Source organism: Monodelphis domestica, chromosome 3 (genome assembly GCF_027887165.1).
Source record: "Monodelphis domestica isolate mMonDom1 chromosome 3, mMonDom1.pri, whole genome shotgun sequence".
Taxonomy (NCBI): domain Eukaryota; kingdom Metazoa; phylum Chordata; class Mammalia; order Didelphimorphia; family Didelphidae; genus Monodelphis; species Monodelphis domestica.
The window spans coordinates 537,132,678-537,155,992 of record NC_077229.1 but is presented as its reverse complement, the minus strand read 5'-3'; the positions used below and the strand labels follow the sequence as shown (position 1 = coordinate 537,155,992).

The window sequence follows — 23,315 nt, the reverse complement described above, 5'->3', positions numbered from 1 at the left end:
TTGCTAATTCAGTTCATTAATCCTTTCTTTTTCTGTTCAATTAGAGTATTTCTCAAACATATTCTTTTTTTCCTCTAAGGACTGCTTTAGCATCACATGAGATTTTTTTTTTTAGTGTTCTGTCTTATTATTTTTATCAGTTTAACTTATCTATATCTATTAATTTATGCAAAACAGTAAACACTAATCAGGAAATGCTGGACTTTATGGCCTTTGGTGACCAGGAATCTGTTGTTAGTCTTTTCTGTTTTGCCTTTTAGGAAAGGTGAATCTCTGTCACAGGCAGGAAAGAGGGGCTTAACCTCTGTTGTGGGGGAAATGCTGATAGATATTAGACCTATGATATGAAATCTTTATTTGAATAAACTAAAGTTCACTTCACTCACCATGAAACATCAAAGTAGAACTTTTGTGGAGATTATAGACCTTTCTAATACTTATCCACTCATAGATTTTTTTTTTTTGCCTAGTTACACAAAATTGCCAACAGTTTGATTCCAGTTATAGTTTTTAAAAGATGCATATGAACTACACATTCTTATGGCAATACTTGCAATACAATCAGTGTTTGCATATTCTCTCCTGACCCACCTCTTTTATTTTAACTGAAAGGGTTTTTATTTTTTTAATTTAAAACTTTTCCCACCATCTGGAGGCTGGAGGTATTTTTTTTTTTAGAATTTAAATGAATCTCTTTAGAAGACTAATTTTCCCTTAAGTTTTTTGGGATGGAGGTGTGAATTCATCAATGAGATGAAAATCATAGTGTTATGATGAAGAGATAAGGTTAGTAGAAAAATGAAAGTTTGCAGATGACAGATGCATGAGATCTACAGAGAAAGATTCTGGAATGCTAGAACGAACTCAGCGGGGTTGACTGTCTTTTTGGATGCAACCTGGGGAGTGTGGATGTATGTCCTGAGGCTGCTGATCCTATCCAGCTTTCCTATCCTGCTTCCTGTCTTGGTTGTTTTCCTGTTAGGAGAAGAAATCTGTGATCCTGAACAAACTATCTGCCGAGGTCTGGGTCCATTTGGATCTGGGACCTACCTTGGGCCCTGCCAAATCTGTCACAGGCCAGCACCTCTAGTAATAACCAAGAGAGGGGTTTAGTGCAGGTTATTTGGAACAGGGACTGGGCTTATAGATTAGAGAGGAGAGGGTGATACGTGTAGACTGCTAAATCTTTGAAGACTCTATGAAGAGGTTTAGACCTGGGTTTTGTAGCTGGTGAATTAGTGACAGAGATTCCCCTTACCTTTCAACTCCCCCCCCCCTTAAATAAATTACACCTTCCATTTACTGACTGAGTAAATCTGTGTGCTGGTCCCATATCAGGCTCTGACCTGGTCAGGGCTAACTGTTAGGCCCTTCAGCTTACAGCTGGAAACCCTATTACTGGCTCAAAGCAATCCATTGATCTCCCATTGAACCTACCTCCCCCAAACCCCTATTACAATAGTTGCACTAACTATCTTTATTTAATCATTACAACAGATTCACCCTTGTGTTGTGAAAGGCAAATAGAAGAATAAATTGTTTTTCTCCCTGGATCCCTGGTTTGCTTTCCAAAGTTTATAGAGGGGAATTTTAAAATATGAAAACAAACTTTTCTTGATTAGGACAACAAATTTCATTTAAGTAAAAACTATATTTGAGATTAAGTATGCCACTTAAGTATGGCCACTGAAAGCCACTTTTTTATGTCTTGGCCTAGAAATACATTTGATTTTAGTACTGACTACAAAGAAAAATCATAAAACTCACTTTATCTAGGCATACTCCCTACATCATATATTACATCAGAGTTCCATCTGATGTAATGTAATGTAAAAAAGAAAGATATATCTGTATTAGCAACTTTCAAAGGTCAGAATGAAGTTAATATGATGCTAAGGAAGATCTAAGTATCATGAATATGAGATTTATTTGAGAATGAAAAATTAGATCTTAATGAAAGCTAGACAAAACAGAATGACTTATGGGGAAAAGAGAATTTGAATGTAACCTTGTTCATTACAAATGACTTTTCAAACAGAGTCCCAGATTAGGTATTGCAGCATATCCAGATGAATGACATAGGGAACCCTAGTATAGTGTGGAGGAATCATTATTTGGGAGTGTCTTCTCCAATTATTTGTTTTACATTCATTGCCTTTGTGCCAAGTATCAATGTAAGGACCAAAAGAAGATAACTGACAGAATCATAATTCTATCTCAAGTATCTGTTCTATATAAGAAAATTTGTCCACTCTACATTTTATTCAGGGATATAAGAAAATAGCCTGAGAGTGAATCAATAAATAAAGTGAATTTAGACTTATCTGAAAAGTATTTTATTTTAGAAACATGAATAAAAATGTTTCCAATTTATTTCAGATCTAGAGAATGTAATTATGGCAAGTTATGGTTAAAATGGGTCTAAGAAAATGAAAGCACCCTTTATATTGACTCTACTATTAAGCATATGCTATGTGAAAGAAATATAGACCATGATCATTGAATAAAAGGGAAGTCATGAAATGCCTATTATTTATGCTCAGGCCTTGAAAGGTTAAAACTTTACAATTACATTTATGAATGTAATGAATTTAGGGTAATCTTCTATGGAATTGGGAACAAATGGATAAGTCAAATTCTTTGTGACATTGTTGCTATGATAAAAGTGCAATTACCTTGCAAATTAGTCCGAAACATTAATTCTACAAATGGAAAGGTGGCTGTGTTAATGACCTTATTGTATGTTCTGTTTGAATGAATAGTGCACCAAGGAATTGAATTTCTTTTACCCAATAGACTGAAATTTGGACATGAATGTTATTGGTATATAACTCTTCTCACTGACCATTTGCATTTGAAGATAATGCCAAAAATCTCATATTCCAAAATTTTATGTTGGAATGATAAAGCCAATATGTGCAGAAATTAACCTTTTTATTATATTATATACTGTAGTAGTAAAGTTTGAAGTGCATGAATAAAAAGTTAGTAGAATTACAGGAGGAACAATCTATATAGCAATAATAGGTGCATTCTCTGTGCATCTGAAAGAAAAGAATAGAGTTTTCACTCATTTTGGCCTAAAACATTGTGTTCAGGTTCCCAGAATTCTGACATCAGAACCCAGATAACACTGATTAGAACCATAGGGCTTTACAATAAAAGCTAAAATATTGACCATATGATGGCAAAAAGTCTTTTATTTTGTGGTTAACTTATTCTCTTCTAGCTACTTTCTGATGAAGTTGGTGGTGCTGTAGAGGAGGACCTCCTTCTCCGACTCAAGGACCGAGATCGATCTGCACTGTGGGAACCTTCCAGGTTCAAGCTCTGCATGTGAGCTTCCATGAACTTCCTTTGCTGCTGACTGACTGTTTCACTTATTAGTACAGGGAGGGCTTGAATGCTACCGATCAAAGTCTCTAATTTATTTTCTAGGGTAACAACCCTCTTCTCAAAGTCTTCACTTCTTTCATTTAGATCAGAAACCATGTCACAGATGAGGCTTTGGGTCTGAAAAAGAAGAATACGATACATACATAAACAGTATGAAGAGAGGGCGTCACCCTCCTTGACCCTGAGAGTGCATGAATACCAAATACTTAGACTAGTAAAGCCCCCCTTTTGGTATGATGCCTAACAATGGGGAAAAGGCACTCTGTCTTTCTGTCTCGTCGGTCTCAGTCTCCCTACACCCTGTCCCTATTCTCTGTATCTCTCTTTCTCTCTCCATTCATTTATTCTATCATTCATTTATTGGCAGGCAGTGTTGGACCTGGTGTCAGGAAGATATGAATTCAAGTCTTGCCTCAGACACTTACTACTATGTAACTTTGGGCAAATCACTTAACCAGTGTTTGTCTCAAGTTTCTTCATCTGTAAAACGAGAATAATAACAGTGCCTATCTATTTGGGATGTTACAAAGATAAAGTGAGTTATTTGTTAAGGAGTTTTATAAAACTGAAAGTGCTACCTAAATGCTAGCAACTATTATTATTTCATTTGTTGATCTATTCAGGCAATGTTTATTAAACATAATGTCAAATATTAGATTCAGAGAAGCAAAGCAAAAAATTAACCAAATAACATTCTAAAGCAAAAACAAATGAGTGTGACCATTGAGTACTAATGAATTCTAATTTAAAAAATCAAAAGAATAAAAAAGTCATCAAAAATTTCTTCATGCCTTGGAAGTGTCTCTGGATATGAAGCAAGAATCTCACCTCTTCACCTTACCTCTGCTATTTACTACTTGGTTAATTTGGGGTAAATCCCTTTATCTCTCTAGGCAGTAGCTTTTATATGATTTCCTTATGGAGAAAGTCAAAACCATTTACTGGAAATTTCACTTTTCTCCTATCTTCCTCATTTTATAACCCCCTGACATCCCTCTTTGTTCCATCCTAATGAGGAAATGTTCTTTCTCGTCAAGGCCAATTCCTTTACATGTATCTTTATTCTTACCCCCTTATCTTCTCTTAGAGATCATCCAAGCTGTCATTTCTTTCTCTAATCTCCAGTTGCTCCTTATCTACTGCCTATATGCAAACAGAGCTATAAACTCAAAAATGGACTTCAGGACTGAGAAAGAGAGCCTCACAATAGTTTAAGTGGGAAGTTACTTTTAATTTTTTTCCTTTTTCTAAAAAACCTACAAAACATCACTGGACACAAGGTATCCCTAATAAAATTCATCTACCAAATCCTACTCTTGATATCTTAGGCTAATGATGACAGGCAACACTGTTTTGCCTAGGACTGAATTACTTATGGGCATCCAAGTTATTTATAAAAATGATAAATGCCATTATATTGAATTCTGTCTGGTTCCCCCTTGACAAAACACTTCAGATTCAGACTAGAGGGCCATGAAAATAGGTCTGGCTTTTGGCAAAGGAATGTGTTGACTTACCTTGGCCAGGTCCACCAATGTATTTGCTTGTTCATTTAGCTTCCTCTGTTCCATTTTCACACTTCTTAATCTAAGGGGTAAAATTTAAAGTCAGATAGTCTTTTTCCTTTTTCTTTCATTTATCCTTTTCCTCCCCAAAAGCATGCACAAAAATAACAAGAGCAAGTAACTGCATGAATGCCTTGAATATTTGGGGGAAAGTCAAAAATTGGTTATGTATCTGGTATAATGAAAAGCATGCTTCTTCAACACCACAAAAAAAAAAGAAGAGCAAGAAATGTGATGTCCTCAGGACTATTATCCACCATGTGGTTTAAGTTGTATTTGAAAGGGGGTAATAAGGATTTATTCATATGAGAGAAAGCCACATCATTCCTTGAAGCTTCAGTATCATGACAAATAGACATAGGAAGAAACACATAAAGCAACTGAGGTTTTATTGGTGTTATACTCAGCACCTTCCTATGCCCATATGAACAGATACAATAATTAGCCCTGTTTAGTCTGGAATGGATTGGGATAGGCATTTGGACTGATGAAAACACAGTGATAAGTGAGATTCTTATTAATTTTAAACACAACTTTTATTCAACCAGCAGCATATTAAAACTCTAATGTTCATAAATCTTTTACTTTTTTCCTCACTCTCTTGAATTTTCTTCTAATTGCTAATAAATTTGAGAGGTGGAAAAACTACCTTTTTTCAAATTAGTATGTATAATATTTTTTAAAGGTGATGCTTTGAGGAAAAATATTTTTAAATGAAATGCAGTATTTTTTCAATCTTGTTTTTAGGTATACCTTGAAGTGAAAAGCAACCTTTTAAAAAAAAAAAGCAATGGATGAGAAATTGACTTAGAGTATATGATATTTATTGGAAAACAATTAATTGGGACAATCTCTCTAACACCATTTTCTTGGCATTTCAAAGAAGTAACACCCTATTGTATTATCAATTAGGCTTATACTGCAGTATACAGTGTACTATTTTTTATCATCATCTATTTACTCATACTTTATAAGTTCAATAAGGCTTTAAAAAAGAGTAGTTTAAGCTACTTAAATTTTTATATTAAGGTAGATAAAGAGTTACACTGGAAAATCTTTAGCTTCTAAGGCAAAAGTGGAAAATTCCTTTAACTCTCTATCTTTGAAACCAAAATCTCTCATATATCATCATTACTGCCCCATTGTGGCAATATATTCTTTGAATAGTTAAGACATAATTAAAGAACAATCTAATAATTTTAGGTCATTTTACTTTTCATTGAGAGCATAAGAGATTTCTTCATAAATTCATTTGAAACCAGACCAATTTGGCTTGAACTGAAATTATATTATATGGTATAACTTTTCATTCCAAAAGGTTAAAGATGGAATGTTAGAAACAAAACCCTCAAGTAGGAATTCTTAACATGAACTCTGTGAATTTCTTTAAGCATATTTTGATACTGTATTTCAGTAAAAGTGGTTATCTTTGTAATTCTGCATATTTTATATATTTAAAAATCTAATTCTGAGAAGGGGTCCATACCAGGTTGCCATGATCCAAAAATGTGTTTAGAACCTTTGTTCTGAACAGAAGATTTCAAAATATTATTTTCCCCCCAAATCCTATGTATCATTGCAGTAGATATTTTTTATTCTAACCTTATGTAAACTTTTAAAAAATGCTAAATCATTAAGTTCAGTATAGATTTGCAATATGGTACAAAGCAAAGAGAGTGCTAGATTGGGAGGGTGGAAACCTGGATTATAGTTATATATATTATATATAACTGAACAAATTGCCTCTTCATTTGTATAACAAGGAGATAGATTGAATGCTTTCTAAAATCAAATGAAAACATATGTAAAGTACTTTCTAAAAATATTAAAGCACTGTGGTTGCTATTATTATCTGTCATCATTATAATCACCACCATCACTACCATCATCATCTTAGTTCCCTTCCAGCTATGAAGTTTTATAACGGAACTAGGAAATTCATATGGCTTTAGATACACAGTTTAATTATTGTTAATTAATATACAGTTTAATTATTACACTTTTGAAGTTATGTTGAAGAGATGGATAACTATGCCCTTAGACCATGGAAAAATCAGAGACCATCAGTTTAGTATTTTACAAACCAAGAGATGGTGCTTATTTGATCTTGTAGACAAGAGAATATATATTTTTTTAAAGTAGAATTTTGTCCATTACATTTTTTCACAGTGCTTGGAAAGGTTAATATACATATAAATGAACTGAACTTTGCTTAAAATGTTAAGTACTCTTGACCTTGACTTGCTATTTTTAATTCTATCATGTTAAAGATCTAATGGGAAATGTCATTACTTTAGCTGCAGCTGCCAGAATAAAAGGTAACATGCAGGTTTCTATGTTTTGGGTTTTCCCCCTCAAAGTAAAAAAATTGGGGAGGGAAGAGAAGAGTAAGAAATATGTGGATTCCTTCCTTGTGAACTTCACTTATCACAGAAAAAGACCATGAATTTGGATCACATTTCTATGGTAGCAATCAGACTACTGAAATTTCACAAATAAAGGATCTGCTGGTTGCATGCAGACGGTAGTAAATTCTGCAAATGTTGAGCAGAGCAGCTCATACAACTTACTTCCGAGCTCTATTTTCATTTTGTTGAAATAAAAAGACAAAACAAAAGAAAAGAAACTGTAAAATATATTGGAACAAAAGAATATAGGAAGGTGTTCAGATGGACACGAGGGGGGTCAATTTATAAGCTGGAAGGTTCTGCACTAATTCTGCAGGTTCATAAGATTCAACAAAACTCTTGTGTTTATATTTTATACTCCATCAGTATTTCCACATTACTATGCCACACCCCCCACCCTCACAGAAATCTCCCTTTCATGTAGCAAATTCTCCTAAAAGTTCTTACTATGAACATTGTTACAGTGATTATTCAAGGCAAGTGGGTCTGAAAATGGAAAAGAATTATCCAGTTTTCATTTATAAAAGAAAATTTAAAAATAAAGATGTCTTGGTATCTTTTATACATGAATAGGTATTAGAAAGAATTCTATGAGGTATTTTAGATTGAAGGTGAGCACCATTAATATGTGATTTGATTTAATGGAACACATTCAAAACTATCACAGAAATTTTATTTTAGTATTTTCACACATCTTAATTCATTTTGAATTCTTGAGAAGTTTGGTTTTTGAGAGCAAGATAATTATTTCATACATATATGTATATTAAATATATTGATCTACTATCATTCTGTCTGTCTGTCTATCTATCTATCTATCTATCTATTATCTATGGGAAGTTCCTATTATCTATGGGAAGATTCATAATTATTCATAGGGATACAAGTAGGATCATAAAATGATAAATTTAAAAATCAAAATCACCATTAGAAAGAATAAGAACATCATAAATTTAATAGACCCAAGGCATGGATCTGTCAATCCAAAAGACAAATTGTATTATTGAAAATTCTTTTAAAATTAAATGGCAGGGGATTGGTAGATAGCTCAGTTGATTGAGAGCCAAGCCTCAATGGTAGGCCCTGAGTTGAAATCTGACCTCAGATACATCCTAGCTTTGTGACCCTGGGCAAGTCACTTAATCCCCATTGCCTAGGCCTTACTACTCTTCTGACTTGGAACCAATACTTAGTATTGGTTTCAAGGCAGAAGGCAAGGATTTAAAATTTAAAAATTAAAAAAATAAATAAATGGAAAAAATCAAGAGGTCAATTATTGAGAAGTGGGAAAAGTTTTAAGGGTGTTGAGGAAGAAGATATAGGAGATAGGGAGTGGAAGAGAAATAGCCTTAGCAAAAAAACATTTGATTTGTAAAAATTAGCAAATAAAGTTGTACTGGAGGAATTACAAAACAGTAAAAAATCAGAACAAATCAAACAAATTAATTTTTAATACTCATATGACTATCAGGTTCTAAATGCTCACTGTGATTTGAATCAATCAAAGATCTTGCCATAAGAATCAAGCTTTGTTCTCTTAAAAAACATTCAAAACTTTAAGTAAAATAAGATTACCACATATTGTCAGAATAAATATTTTTAAACATACTTATAAACCCACAATTGAACATTTCTTGAAAATATAGTTTCCCTATAAAAATATGGTTTCCCTAAAAAGGGGGAGAGAGAAACCTAGGAATAGCCAGAGGAAAATCATAAGCATAATATCAATTAGGAGAATAAGATCTATATTATTTGAAAATTGCTTAAAGTTCTATTCAAAATGTTGGAAATTTATATAGAAACAACAGTGTAGACAATGTCTGATATGGACAAAAGGTAATAGGATTCTCTCAGATCCTTCTATCACAATCATGGCATACCATAATACTATTAAGATAATCTTAATAATATTTGTTAATACTTTTAGGATTAGTATTATTTGGATTATGCTTTCCAAAATCTCTTTTATATAGTTTGGTTTATATGAGTTTATGTTTACACATGTATACATATATGCATATATTTATTTGTAATGATATCCATTCATGAACAAAATTTGCATTCCACACAATGCTAATACTTACCTTTCCAGACCTGCCTCTGCATCTTCATATGCTCTAATCAGTCAGTCAGTCAGTCAACAAGCATTTATTAGCACTTACTATGAGCCAGGCACTGTGCTAAGTGCTGAGGATACAAAGAAAGGCAACAAAACAGTCCCTGCTCTCAAGGAGCTCGCAATCTAATTGGGGAGACAACATTCTATGTACAAACAGGATAGAGAAGGAGGAGACTTTTTAAATCTCTAAGAGGGAAGGCATTAGAAACAATGATTTGGGGAAAGGCTTCTGGTTGAAAGTAGGTTTTTATTTGAGACTTTAAGGAGCCCAGGAAAGCCAGGCAAGAATATTAGTCATGGGTGAAAGTTCACAAAAAAACTTAGGAGACAGGATGTTTTGTACTAGGAACAGAAAGAAGACCAGTGTCATTGGATCACAGAGTATGTGGGGATGAGATAAGTCTAAGAAGATTGGAAAGGTGGAGAGGAGGCAAGTTATGAAGGCATTTAAAAGTTAGAGTATTTTATATTTGATCTTGGAGTATAAGAGGGAGTCCCTGGAATTTACTGAATAGGGTGTGTGTGTGGGGTGACATGGTCAAACTTGTGCTTTAAGAAGATCAATTTGACAACTGAGTGGAGAATGGAATAGAGTAGGGAAAGATTTGAGAAAAGGAGAACAGTGATCAGGCCATTGCAATAGTCCAGGTATGAGATGATGGGAGACTGCACCAGAGACATGACAGTTTCAGAGGAAAGAAGGCACACATGAGAGATGTTATGAAGGCAGAATTCTCCCACCAATATAGATACACACTATACAATACATATGGATATACTTTGTTCATTACATTCACTGATATGCAAGTACCCATAAGGAAAAAAAAAAAACATATACAGGCCTATCCACTCTTTAAACACATGAACAATATATAACCAACAGAAAAAAGTGTTTGTATAGGTAAAAAAAAAATAAAAAGATTGATGGGAAAGAGAGGTACACAAAAGTGTGAGTGAATTGTAAAGCTCCAACAAAATCTTAGTGATACTGTCACTAAGAAAAATTAGTGAAAATAATCAGAAGAAAATTCCAAAAGTTTGTTCTCTTTGACAGAGTTTTTAAGGAAACACAAAAGGTCTAATACCTAAACCAGAGGAAGAGACTGAATCAAAAAGTCTTTTTCTTCAATAATTCTTTCTGGGTGATGTTAGAAAAGACACTTTCGATCTTTGTAAAATAAATTATCCCAGAAGGTAAGAAACACCATCTACTCCAAATTCTTGGGGATGTAATGAAGTAAAAGGAAATAAAATATTACAGTCAAATGTAGTCATATTTTTCCCTGAGAGAAATCCATACAGTAATGATGCAGCCAGCCTTGGGAAGACCTTCCCTGAGTCCTAAAAACTAATGCCTCCAATGCACCAGCAAATCTTATATAGGTATCTCTTGAAATTCAATTTGAGTTATAAGATGAGAATATAACCAAATGTAAACATTCTCTTTAACATCAGTATAATTGCAAGAGACTGCTAAGCAAAGATTCAAGTATATAAAACCATATTAAGGCTATGTTTAGGTGAGATCATAATCTGGATAAAAGTTGAAAAAATAAATTATATGAATGTTTCTTAATAACCAAGGGCTTGGCATTATGTTATTATATTCAATTCAGAAAATTTATTGAAGATTTCTTCTTTTACCCAGATGTTTGGTGTCACATAGATCCAGCCGAAATCTCAAAGATCAAATGACAAAGATTCATATGCTTTGTTAGGCAATAAAATCTCAACAGTAGCTATAGCAATAATTTGAAAATGTAACACATGAAATGAAAGCCTTAAGTTACGCATCCATTAATACATCAAATTGTTATTCCTACCAATGAATTGATATAGAATTTCTCAAGTAGGCAAGGAATTTACAAATTGCTTAGGGTTTTAAAAATTGCTATTTAATGCCCTCTGGAAAAAACTTTTTCCCCCTATTATAAGTTGACAGATACAAGAGCAGAATGGGAGAAAAATTACTACTTACTGATGAATTGCTTGTAAGAATTTACGCTGATGTTTTCTTACTTTTGCATGATCTATCTTTTTTACCAGCTTTGTATTTTTGTAAATTAGCCATGTTTCCCTGAGTACATTGGCAGCTGCATTTTTCACCTATGTAAAAAGAAAAAGACCAAGTTCACAAAATCAATATCTTCTACTACTTTTCTAGGAGGACCTTGTTCAAAAAAATCATTTTGATGAGTTGTCTGCTACACAGATTTACTATTGCATGCAAAATAATAATTAGAAACACAGAAATTTTAATGAATTCTTTCTATGCAACATTAGAAAGATTTTTTAGCTTTCTAGTATGAAAACATTAACTACCGTAAGATCATAAGAGTAAGTACTAGAAGGGCCTATAGAGATCATATAGTTCGTATGTGATCCCTTTGCTTTATAGATGAAGGAACTTAGATCTAGAAATATAAAGGTATTAAGTGGCAAAATATTAAGGGACAAACCCAGATTCCAAACCAAAGTGTTGAGATTCTATTTATATTAGGTAGATATATCTCTAAAAACATACAAAAGGAAGTTTTCCACCATTTTCTGTTTTTCCCTTGTTGATGTTTTCCCCTTTGCTAATCCTTTTAATTCTCTTTATAATCTTATCAAGAAATTATTATGTTTCCACCTTGTACTGTGATTGTTTTCCTATATTACTTGTTTCTTTAAAGAAAAAAAGCAAACTGCCAAAACTATAAGGTAAGGATAAAAACTTTCAGGTCTGCTCAGTATTACTGTTTAATATATCACACAAATGATAATTTTCCTTGAATGGATAATGATAATTTAAATATACATTTATATTTTATTAATGGCACTAAATCAATTACTTTTTTTGGTTAAAATCTTAAAAAACTATGAATAAAAGGGAAAGCCTGTCATTCATCTAATTTCAGTGTGGTAGAGCAGAAAAGCAGTTCTGCATTTGTAATCAGAAGATGTAATTTCAGTTTTTGGTATTGCTATTCAGGAGTTGTGTATCTTTGAATTTTTTTTTTAACTTGTAAAATGAAAGGATTGGATTGGGTGGTCTTTAAGGTACTTCCAGTTCTAAATCCTAGCTTTTTTTGGACTTTTTAATAGCTAGCATGAGAAGTTAAAAGTTTACTTAATATGAAGAACAATGAATTTTCTATATGGGATGGATGAGGGTAAGGAATGAATTAAAGTTCGAAAATTGCCTCTTAAGGAAGGTAGTAGAAAAGAAAATAAGCAATGAAGAGGAATGTGCTTGAATTCTGGTTCTGTCACTAATTACCAATACACTTTATGTGTCTGGGTTTGTGTCCTCCTTCACAAAATAAGAGACTGGACTAGTTGGTGTTTAATGTCCCTTAACTCTCTAATATTTATCACCCTAAATTGATAAATGATCAATTTGAAAGGCATCATTATGCTCAGGGGTAAAAGAGAACTTATCTTTTCAGACACAGTCTAAGAACCCAAAGTACTTGGTAACTGTGCAAACTAGTGAGATGACTAATTATGTGAAACTATTTTGCAGGTCCAAGCATTAGGAAATGACTGGTATATTGTTTTTCAAAAGGATTTTCTTTGGAAATATTCCTTTTATTTGATTTGGCCTTAAGACTAGTTAGAACATCTCAGCATAGTTTTTTGTGCTTACTTATCAAATTTGGAGATTACATGAAATCAAAGCGAATGCACCAAATAACAGACTCATTATTCAAAAAAGCCTTTTATTTGGGGCAATGCTAGGCACTATGCTAGGACCTGGAGATATTTCTACAAAGAATGAAAAAATCCCAAATTGAAATGAACTTATCATTTAATGGGGGGAGACATAAATATAAAGTGAACAAATATTAATATATGCAGATCTCTTAAAGACAAAGCAGTTTGGGAGAGAGAGCAGTATCAAGTGAAATTATTAGGAAAACTTCATGCAGAAGATAGGGCTTAAGGCAGAGCTCAGGAGGGAATGCATTAGAGGCATAGAGTGAGGGAGCACGTAGAGGAGATGGCCAGTGCAAAGGCAAGAAATGGGAGATGCAATGCCATGTGTGAGGAGCCTTAAGAAGGCTAGTTTGGCTGGATTATCACATGTGGGAGGAGATTCTTAGCCAATAAAGCTTGGGAGATAGATTGGGAACAGGTTGTGTAAAGTTTTCAAAGCTAAAAATAATGTCTATTTTATCCTAGACTTCTTTGGGAGTCTGTTAAAGCCTATGGACTCCTTCACAGAATGGGATTTTCAGATGTACAAAATAAATTAAAATACAAAGTATTACAAAGGAAATGATTCATGATATTGAGATGCAGTTATCCGAATACTAAAAAAAAAGTTCACAGACTTTAAGTTAAGAACCTTTGACCCAGAGGCAATAGAAGGCATTCGATTTAATTAGATAGGGAAGTCACCTAGTGAGATCTTTGGAATCTTTGGAAGCAACTGTGCTAGGATGCACTATATTAATTGTAAGAGATATGAAATAAAGATACCAACACATTGCAATCATTTATATAAAAATTGATGAGATGCTGAATTAAAGTAATGGCTGTGTGAATGAAAACAGTTCAGATGCAAGAGATGTTGAAGAGCTGGAAATAGCAAAATGACAGCTGATTGGTTTTGTGGGGTAAGGGAGAGTGAGATGTTGAGGATGATGCCAACTATATGAACTGAAGGGACTATCAGGATGGTGAGACCTTCAGAAGAAATAGTAAAGTCTGTAAGGCTAGAATTTGGGAGTTAAGGATCATTTCTGTTTTAAATATATTGTATTTGCAATGAATAAGGGATATCTAGCTCGAGATGTCCACTTTGCAATCTGTGATACAGGAGTGAAACTTAGGGCAGTGTCTGGGACTCTATTTCTGAATCATTTGCACAGAGATAATAAATAAACTCATGGCAACTGGGAATTCATCAAGAGTGTAGGCAGAGAAAAGAAGAGGGCAAGAATTTTTAGGAGAACCTATAGTTAGGGACAATGAATAGATGATGAGGCTTCAAAAGAGGCTGAGAAGGAATGTTCAAAGAAGAAGAACCAAGGAAGAGTATGGTCACTGAGAGGAGAGAATATTCAGTGTGGTCAGTAATGTCAAATGTAGTAGATTGGTTGAGAAGAATGAGTACTGAGCAAAACGTCAGGTTTTAAGTGACCATTGGAAACTTTGGAGAGAACAGATTTGGTTGTTTTTAGTTTAGAAACCAGATTGCAAAGGATTGTAGAAAATGAAGGCATCTGTGTAGACAGTATTTTCTTATATCAATTAACTAGTCTTTTAATTAAAAATTTTTTTCCTTTACAATGTTGCAATCATTATATAAGTAGCTATTTTGCTTCTGGGCATGCCATTCTGTATCAATTCATAGAAAACCTCTCAGATTTCCATAATTTCTTCTATACGATAAAATTCCATTGTATTATATACAATTATTTGTTCAGTCATTCCGCACTTGGTAGGCATACATTTTGCTTTCAGTTTTTGATATGACAAAAAGTACTGCCAAGAAGAAACATATACTTACGCATATCAGTTCTCTTTGTTTCCTCTATAGTATAAGCCAAGTAGTGGTGTCACTTAGGTTAAAGGATATGCACACATTAGTGACTTTTAAGATATAATTTTAAATTAGCTACTTTCCCCTATTCTTTGATTTATTCTTTATGATGAAATCACTTACTTTTGAATCTTTTCTTCAAATAATCTTCATTTATATTTTTATTATACTATGATCAGTCAAGGAGATATTTAAAAATATTTCGCATTTTTCTATTTTTCACAAAGTTTTAAACTTTTTAACTTTTAAAAAATTTAAAATTTTTAAGTTTTCAATTCTTATTTGGTAATTGCCAGAGGTCTATCATAATCTAAGTTTTGTAATACTGTATTCAGGTCCTTAATTTTTTATTTTAATTTTTGTTAGCCTTGTCTAGATCTGAAAGGGTATATTATAGCCTCTAAGTATCTTTTGGTATCTCTCTTTTCAGTTAACTTATTCTTTAAGTACTCACATGCTATGTGTGTACATATATACATACCTATGCATATAGTATTGATGTTATATTATTTTCTCTGGTGTCTTTAAGAAGTTTCGCTGCTTATCTCTTCCAACAATGTCCATTTTTATTGTTGCTTTGTTTGAGATCATAATTGCTATTCTTGCTTTTTTTTTTTATCTAAAGCATAATAAATTCTGCTATAGCTCCTCAATTTTACAGTGTAATTTTTTATGTTACAAGAATTTCTTGTAAATTACATGTTAGATTCTGCTTTCAAATCCATTTTGCTATCTTCTCATTTCATGGGTCATTTCATTCTATTTATGTTCACTGTCACAATTGTTAATTATATATTTCCCTGCATCCTCCTGAACTTTTCCTTTTCTAAAGAAGAAATCTAACCACCACTAGTAATATAAAACTAAGTAATGTTTACTGTTCTGTCTCCCTCTTTGCCTAGCTCTGACTCTTATCTCTTGTTCTTATACTCTTTTTTTAATATGCACTTATTGATCAGCCCTCTGAAGTTGAAATTTTATTGTTTACAACCACCCCTGCGAGATTCTTGGCCTCTTGTTCCCCCATTTCTTCCTCTCATCCCATCTGTTTCCTTAATTAATTTAATATATTTCTACACCATATGCATACTTTTTCAATACTCTTTCCTGGTTTAGAAAAGAGTGAGTTCATGCTCCTCCTACTCTTTCCTCATATTTTTATGGTTTTCTTCTCAAATATGCAAATTTTTAAATATGCCAATTAGTAAGTAACTCCTCTGGTCTTCCTCAATTCTTCTTTAGTGTATTTCATTTTCCCTATTTCTTCTTCCATCTCTTCAGCAAACTCATATTCAGGCCTTGTGTTCATGAAGTGCTTTAACATTGTTTATCTTCTTTCAAATGCTCAGATGCATTTACCATTTTAGGTCTCTCTGAACTCCTAGATTCATATTTTTAAATTCTCTCAATGATGGTCTTTTCTTCCATATTGATGAAAAGAACTCTTTTAAAGATTCATCTTTTCCCCCTATGGGTAACTTTGTTTTTCAAGGAAAACTATTCTTTATTGTAATCTTTTTTGCCATTTGAAATGCTACATTTAAAAATTTCTTCCCTTTTTATTTACTGATAAATCTTATGTGAACCTGATCATGATAGCTTGTTATGAGAACTCTTTCTTTTTGACTCCATGTAGAAATTTTTGTTTAAACACAGGATTTTATCTATCATTTTCCTGTTTATAGATTAAGATTGTTTGAGGCATCTGATAGATAGGTAGATTCTTTTTATTTTTCCTTTATCTTCTTGTTTTAAGAGGCAATTCTCATTTATGATTTCTTGAAATATGATGCCTATGTTTCTTGTTTTCAAGGGTTCATGGATTCTTATGCAATGGGTTTTTGTCCATTGTACAAGGTTCAAACACAAATGGAGGCTTGGTGAGTCAGCTTTCAGACAAGTATAATAAAGGGGAACTTCCACTCACTTCAGGAGTATTCCCTAAAGAAGCACAGGTATCTTCTGTTTCCAAAATTGACTAAATGCATGGTGACCAAAAATCTTTTAACTGATTACTTTGCTGGAAGTGAATGTGTATGAAATTATGCCTGGTAAGGCTTTGAATGGCCACAATAATGGGAGTTGTATTGGAAACTCATTAGGCCTAGAGGGTAGGGTTTCTCTCAAAAGAACAAATTTTGTTTCATTAAGAAAAGGTTTGCCTTCTTTCCTGATTGCTTTTGTGGAAGAAGAAATGTTTTAAATTTCTTGGTTAGAAGAGGGCAATGGTTTTGCTTGCTTGGTCTCTCTATTTAGCATTTATTTGCCATTGAATGAATGGAACTTTTTTTTTTGGTATGTTTCTATCTTAGGTGAATACTCATTCTGATAGAACACCAAGCAACCAAGTAAGTTTGAGAGATCCATCAAGAGAACACTGAAGTAAATGGTGAAAACAGATCCTTCAAAGCCATCTCTCAAACAATCCAAGCCCTAAAGTCAGTCTCAGCTGAGTTTGGTAAGGAGACTATGCAGCAGTGGAGCAACCTACTAGACCCAGTCCAACAAGGAGCTAGACTAACTGAGCAAAAGAATGATAACTACTGGTGTTGTGGGGGAGTTATAGGTTAGCCTCTGGGGTTCAGGATGGGTACCCTTTGAAAGAACTCAAGACTCCAAAACTTAGCTTAAAAATAAAAAGAGAAATTTATTAATTTAGAAGGTAATTTGAAAGGCTGGGAGACAAGCTCAGGTGTGTTCACTGCCTCCCTGAGGGGATGGATTCTTGGGGACTTTTTATTTTTTGATGTTTATTATTATTTGCTTTTCATTTGTTTTTATTTTAGTATTATTATTTTATTAATATTGACATCTTTTTATTTATTGACAGCAGGTGATATGTGACCAGAGAAGGATATGAATTCAGGCAGAAGTGGGAGGGGGTTGGTCACCTGATCGGGGTCAGAGTGGTACCTTATGTCTCCAAGACATAGTGCAGTTGTATAATAATTAGTTTTCTTGTGTGTTCCCTTCTGAGACAGAAGAGTTTCTAGTTGAGAATTTTTGCTTGTTTGAATGTTTTGTATAATTAGAATTTTGTACCCCAGGACTCCATTTCCCAGAATCCTACTTTTGTCCTCACATTATGTCCATATGTTTTGGAGATAAAGTTTCTGTAACCCAGGCTTCACTCTCTTCTCCCACTGACATAGACAGGAAAAGCTTCTCTTTCCTCAGGTTTTATTTTACTTTTGTTCTTTCTATTTCCTTTACTTCAAATGATTATAAATAAATCTTATAAAATATAATACTTGGAGTTATTGGATATTAATTTTAATCTTATAGTTTATATGCTAATCTGTCATATCACTGAACCCATCCTAGTTCAGCCTAATAGTTAGTTATCTTAGAGTATGATCCTTAATTGTTTTTGTGTCATGGACCACTTTGGTAGTCTGATGACATCTATAAACCTCATTGAGAGCAATATTTTAAATTCACCAAATTAAATATTAAATTAAATGCTATTAAGGGGCTATTAAGGAAACCAATTGCATTGAGTTGTAGCTAAATATATTTTTTAAGTTTATGGACCCCAGATCGATGCTCTAGAGCTTTGTTAACTCATAAATGTTCATTTCCACCCCTTTTTTGCTTTTAAACTGTCCTAGCCTGTTTGACTTTCTATTTGATCTTGTGGATATAGCTTTCTTGCTAGTTAAAAAAATGTGAATAATCTTCTTATTGCAAAATTTAGACTTTAATTGAAGTAAGGGAAAATCATCAGACTATATAGGAATGCCTAAATAACATCCCTTATGAATATGCAATGGAGGTGACAAAAAGATTTAAGGGTTAACTTTGGTAGATAGAGTGCCTGAAGAACTATAGACAGAGATCTGCAATATCATACCATAGGCAGCAACAAAAAACACCTCAAAGACAAAAACAAACAAGCAAGAAAGCAAAATGACTGGTGAGATTGTACAAGAGCTGAGGAAAGAAGCAAAGAGAAAAGCAAAGGAAAAAGGGAAAGATCTATCCAGTTGAATGCAGAATTCCAGAAAATAGCAAGGAGAGAGAAGAATGTTTTTTTTTTTTTAAACGAGCAATGCAAAAAAATAGAAGAAAAAATAGAATGGAAAAGACAAGAGATCTCTTCAAGAGAATTAAGGATATCAAAGGAACATTTAATGCAAAAAATGGGAATTTAATAGAGCCCCCAAAAAAGTAGGGACTTAATAGAAGTAGAAGAGATTAAGAAGAGGTGGCAAGAATGTACAAAAGAACTTTACAAGAAAAAATTTAACATCACTGATAACTATAATTGTAAGTTTACTGACCTAGAACTATACATTCTGGAGAGTGAAATTACTGAGCCAAAAATTTCCAATCTGAAACAAAAGTCATTGAGGCAGAGAACAGAGCAAAATTGATTTATTAGGGAGGCCAGTGGTCCCTAATCAACTGGGAACCAAAACGTTTTTTCTGGCCAAGGACACCTACTCCTTGAGGGTAGCCTATATTTATAAAGATTGAAAGAATACTAAAAAAAAGAATAAGGTGGTACAATTTCATGATTGGCTAACTCTGTAAGTGGGGGAAGTCTCTATGATTGACTGAGGAGCATATTCATCATTCATAACCACTTTGTCAGCGGGTTTTTAAGGCTTTTAAGTCATCAATTCCGGGTCATTAACTGCAGATCATCTCAGTAGGGGCTTTCCACCTGCCACCTCAGAGAAGGTTTACATGGGAAATCAAATGTCTGGTGTTTGGTCAGCAGTATCCTAGGGGATAAGGAAATTGTGGGTAAAAGGAAAGGTCACAAGGCAGTGGTGCCAACAATTCATGGGGTGAGGAGCCTTGCTGTTGAAATAACAAACTCCAAGAAGGTTAATGTAATTCCTTGTAACAGAACTAATAAAGCAGTATGATTCTATCTTATAGTCAAATATAATTTCTATACTTATCAATACAGGAATATTGTCATGAATACATAGATTAATCTCAACCTACAAGACTCTTAATTTAAGAGTATACTTATGAATCGTAACCCTCTCCAATCTTACATTATCATTGATTCCCACGAATCACCATGAATTGAGTAAATACTGACAAGTAGTGATATCAAACTTTTCTTCACAAAGACAAGTGGGCCTCAAAGCATTGCTAACAGTAAGGCTAGTGGAGGTGATAGAATTACAGCTGAATTATTTAAAATTCCAAAAGATGATGCTGTTAAAATGTTGTACTCAATATGCCAACAGACTTGGAAAACTCAATAGTGGTCACTAGACGTCATTTTATGAAACCTAAAAAAGGACGATGTCAAAGAATATTCAAACCATTAAACAATTGCACTCATTTCATGTGCCAGCAAGGTGATACTTAAGATTTTGCAAGCTAGATTTCAACAATATATGGACCAAGAATTATTAGAATGGAGACTGGCTTTCAAAGAGGCATAGAAACTATTGAAACTGCCAACATTCACTGGATTATGAAGAAAGCAAGAGAGTTCCAGAAAAACATCTACCTTTGCTTCATTGAATACTCTTAAAACCTTTGACTGGATCACAATAAATTATGGAAAGTCTTCAAACAGAACCAGATCATTTTACTTATCTGCTAAGGAATTTATATGCAGGTCAAAAAGCAACACTTAGAACCTAACATGGTTCAAGAATTAATTGGTTCAAGATAATGAAAGGTATAAAATAAGGTTGTATATTGTCACCTTATTTATTTAATTTATATGCAGAGTACATCACACAAAATTACAGGCTGGATGAATCAAAAGTAAGAATTAAGGTCGTCAGGAGAGACATCAACAATCTCAGATTTGCAGATGATACCATCTTGATGGTAGAAAGTGAAGAAATATTAAAAAGCCTCTTGATGATGGTGAAAAAGGAGAGTGTAAACTGACTTAAAGCTTAACATGAAAAAAACCCCAAGTTCATGGTTCTTGACAAATAAGAAATGAAAGCAATTCTGGATTTTATATTTTGGGGCTGAAAGATCATTGCAGGTGGTGATGTTAGTCAAGAAATTAAAAGCTGTTTGCTCCTTGGAAGGAAAGCTATGGCAAATATGGGCAGCATACCAAAAAGCAAAGGCATCATCTTGTCAACAAAGGTCCACATAATCAAAGTAATGGTTTTTCTAGAGGTAATATATGACTGTGAGTGTTGGACTATTAGGAAAGCTGAGTGCTACAGAATTGATGCTTTTGAATTGTGGTGCTACAGAAAGCTTTTTTGTCTTTCTTGGCCAGGAAGGAGATCAATCAATCAATACTTAAAGATATTAACTCCAACTATTCATTGAAAGGACAAATATTTAATTAAAAACTTTGGCCAAATAATGAGAAGACAGGATTCATTGGAAAAGGCTGATACTATAAAAGATTGAAGTAAAAAAAAAGGGGGACAGCAGAGGATGAGATGAATAGATCGTGCTATAGAAGCAATGAGCATGAGCTTGGTTGAATTTTGGGAGACAGTAGAGGTCAGAAGGACCTGATATGTTATGGTCTATGGATCATGAAGATTCAGACAACACTGATTTACTGAGTAAGTGTTTAATGTCATATAGGTTTGCATACATATTCAGGGTATTCCTTCCTTCCTTCCCTCCTATTTTCCTTCCTTCCTTCCTTTCATTAATTTTGGATGCCCTTTTGTATAGAGACTCAGAAGAAATTTATTTAGATCTCCAAGGGAATTGCCTACAATATAGGAACTGCTAGAGAAGTTTTGATGTACCTTGTTTAGAAATGGACACCTAAAGATATTACCCAAACCCCAGCTCGATGGTGCTATGAACTGAGGGAATCATGAAAGATTTTTTATTTAGGACAGACTGAGTTGTCATCAAAGATAAGGGTATAACTTACAGTTGAACCATATACTATGGGAAGAGAGTCCCATGTGTTCTGGAAAGCTCTTTAGGGTTTGAGTTTCTTGTCTTTATTGCCTTTGGGTAGGAGAAAGTCTTTTGAAAGATTCAAAATAGGTATCTAGTCAAGTAGGAATCTATAATATTGTAAAAATATTCTTTGTTTGCTGTTTATGTATAAATATATAATGATATTTGGAGATAATATTTCTGTCCATAATTTGGGACTCTATAAAACCATGTCTAACTTTTTTCTGAGACATAATGCAGTGAGTAAAGTGAGAGGACAATGCCTATTCCTCCATGTTGTCCCATAGAACTCTTCTGGTGGGAAATGTCTAAAATGTAGTTAATATATTGAGGTTGTGAAAGTTTTAATTGGATGAAGAATGTAATGAGTGAAGGATATTAACACACTAAGTACAGAGAAAAATTCTATAAACCCACTGCAGAATATATGTATAGAATAGCATAATGTTGTTGCCTTTGCTAAATGCATTAATAGGGTAGCTTTGAAAAGCTTCTTACATATGTTATCCAATAACATAATGATTTCTCTTTTTGGTCAGTTTCAGTTATGTGAGATGACATATATACTTTAGAGTTCAGGATGTAACTCTGAAAGAGAACTAAGGCCATTAAAATGGCATCATTAGATTGTGTCCTATATAAAATCTACAAATGATATATAATCTATATGTTATTAATCCTCTAGAGATCGTTTAAAAATTCATATTTTATACTCTATTTCAAGAAGACTGAAATAGTCAAACATATATAACCTTGTAATATGATTAATTAGTGAAAGCTAAGTTAATGGTGGGGACATATGCAAAGTCTAGGAAGAATGAAAATAAGTACCACACATAATTGAATAGAAAGGCATAAACTGAATATGCCTGTCTGCATATTTAGGCTGTAATATTCCTAATCAATGAAGAATTTTTTACCTTGCTCTTTGTTTTTATAAAAATTCTTTAAAGTTAGGTGCTTTTTTTTGTTGTTTTCTCATTTTCCCTATTTAATTATAGGTAGTCATGAGGGGATGAAGGCTTTGAGCTCTGAGACCCTCCCTTCCCCTGGTGATTCAATTGACCCTTGTGATGTTGATAGCTTAAAAACTTGCCTCAGGCTTAGTCTCTAGTTTTTGGTCTCACTGTGTACTTGATCCAATCAGGTACACCCTTGAGTGTCCTGTCTTGGAGCTCTGCCCTGAGCTTCAGGCAAAAAGATCAGTACTTAGTGCTTAGTACTAACATCTACCCCAAAGTGTGAATTAAGTCCTTGTACAAACCTAGATTAGGATTCCCTGAGCTGGAGCTCCAGTCTTCTCCACAGGTTTGAAATTTCAAGGGATCTGGGATGACTTTTACCTCTATTTGCTCAGGCAGGGTCTCAGAATCTGGATGTTGGCTTGGGCCTAGGTTCCCAATCCTTGGACAGCGGAT

At 33.6% G+C, this 23,315-nt stretch overlaps 1 protein-coding gene across 1 annotated transcript in view; it reads right to left on the bottom strand.

Moving 5' to 3' along the window:
• Positions 1-2,917: 2,917 nt before the first annotated feature.
• Positions 2,918-23,315, bottom strand: part of KCNN2 (potassium calcium-activated channel subfamily N member 2) — a 200,741-nt gene continuing 180,343 nt past the window's right edge. Inside the window, exons 6-8 of the mRNA XM_001370055.5 lie at positions 11,470-11,597; positions 4,914-4,983; positions 2,918-3,513 (exon numbers count right to left, since the gene is read on the bottom strand). Coding sequence (XP_001370092.3) covers positions 3,226-3,513; positions 4,914-4,983; positions 11,470-11,597 — 486 coding nt within the window. The 3' untranslated portion in view covers positions 2,918-3,225. The remainder of the gene's footprint in view (positions 3,514-4,913; positions 4,984-11,469; positions 11,598-23,315) is intronic.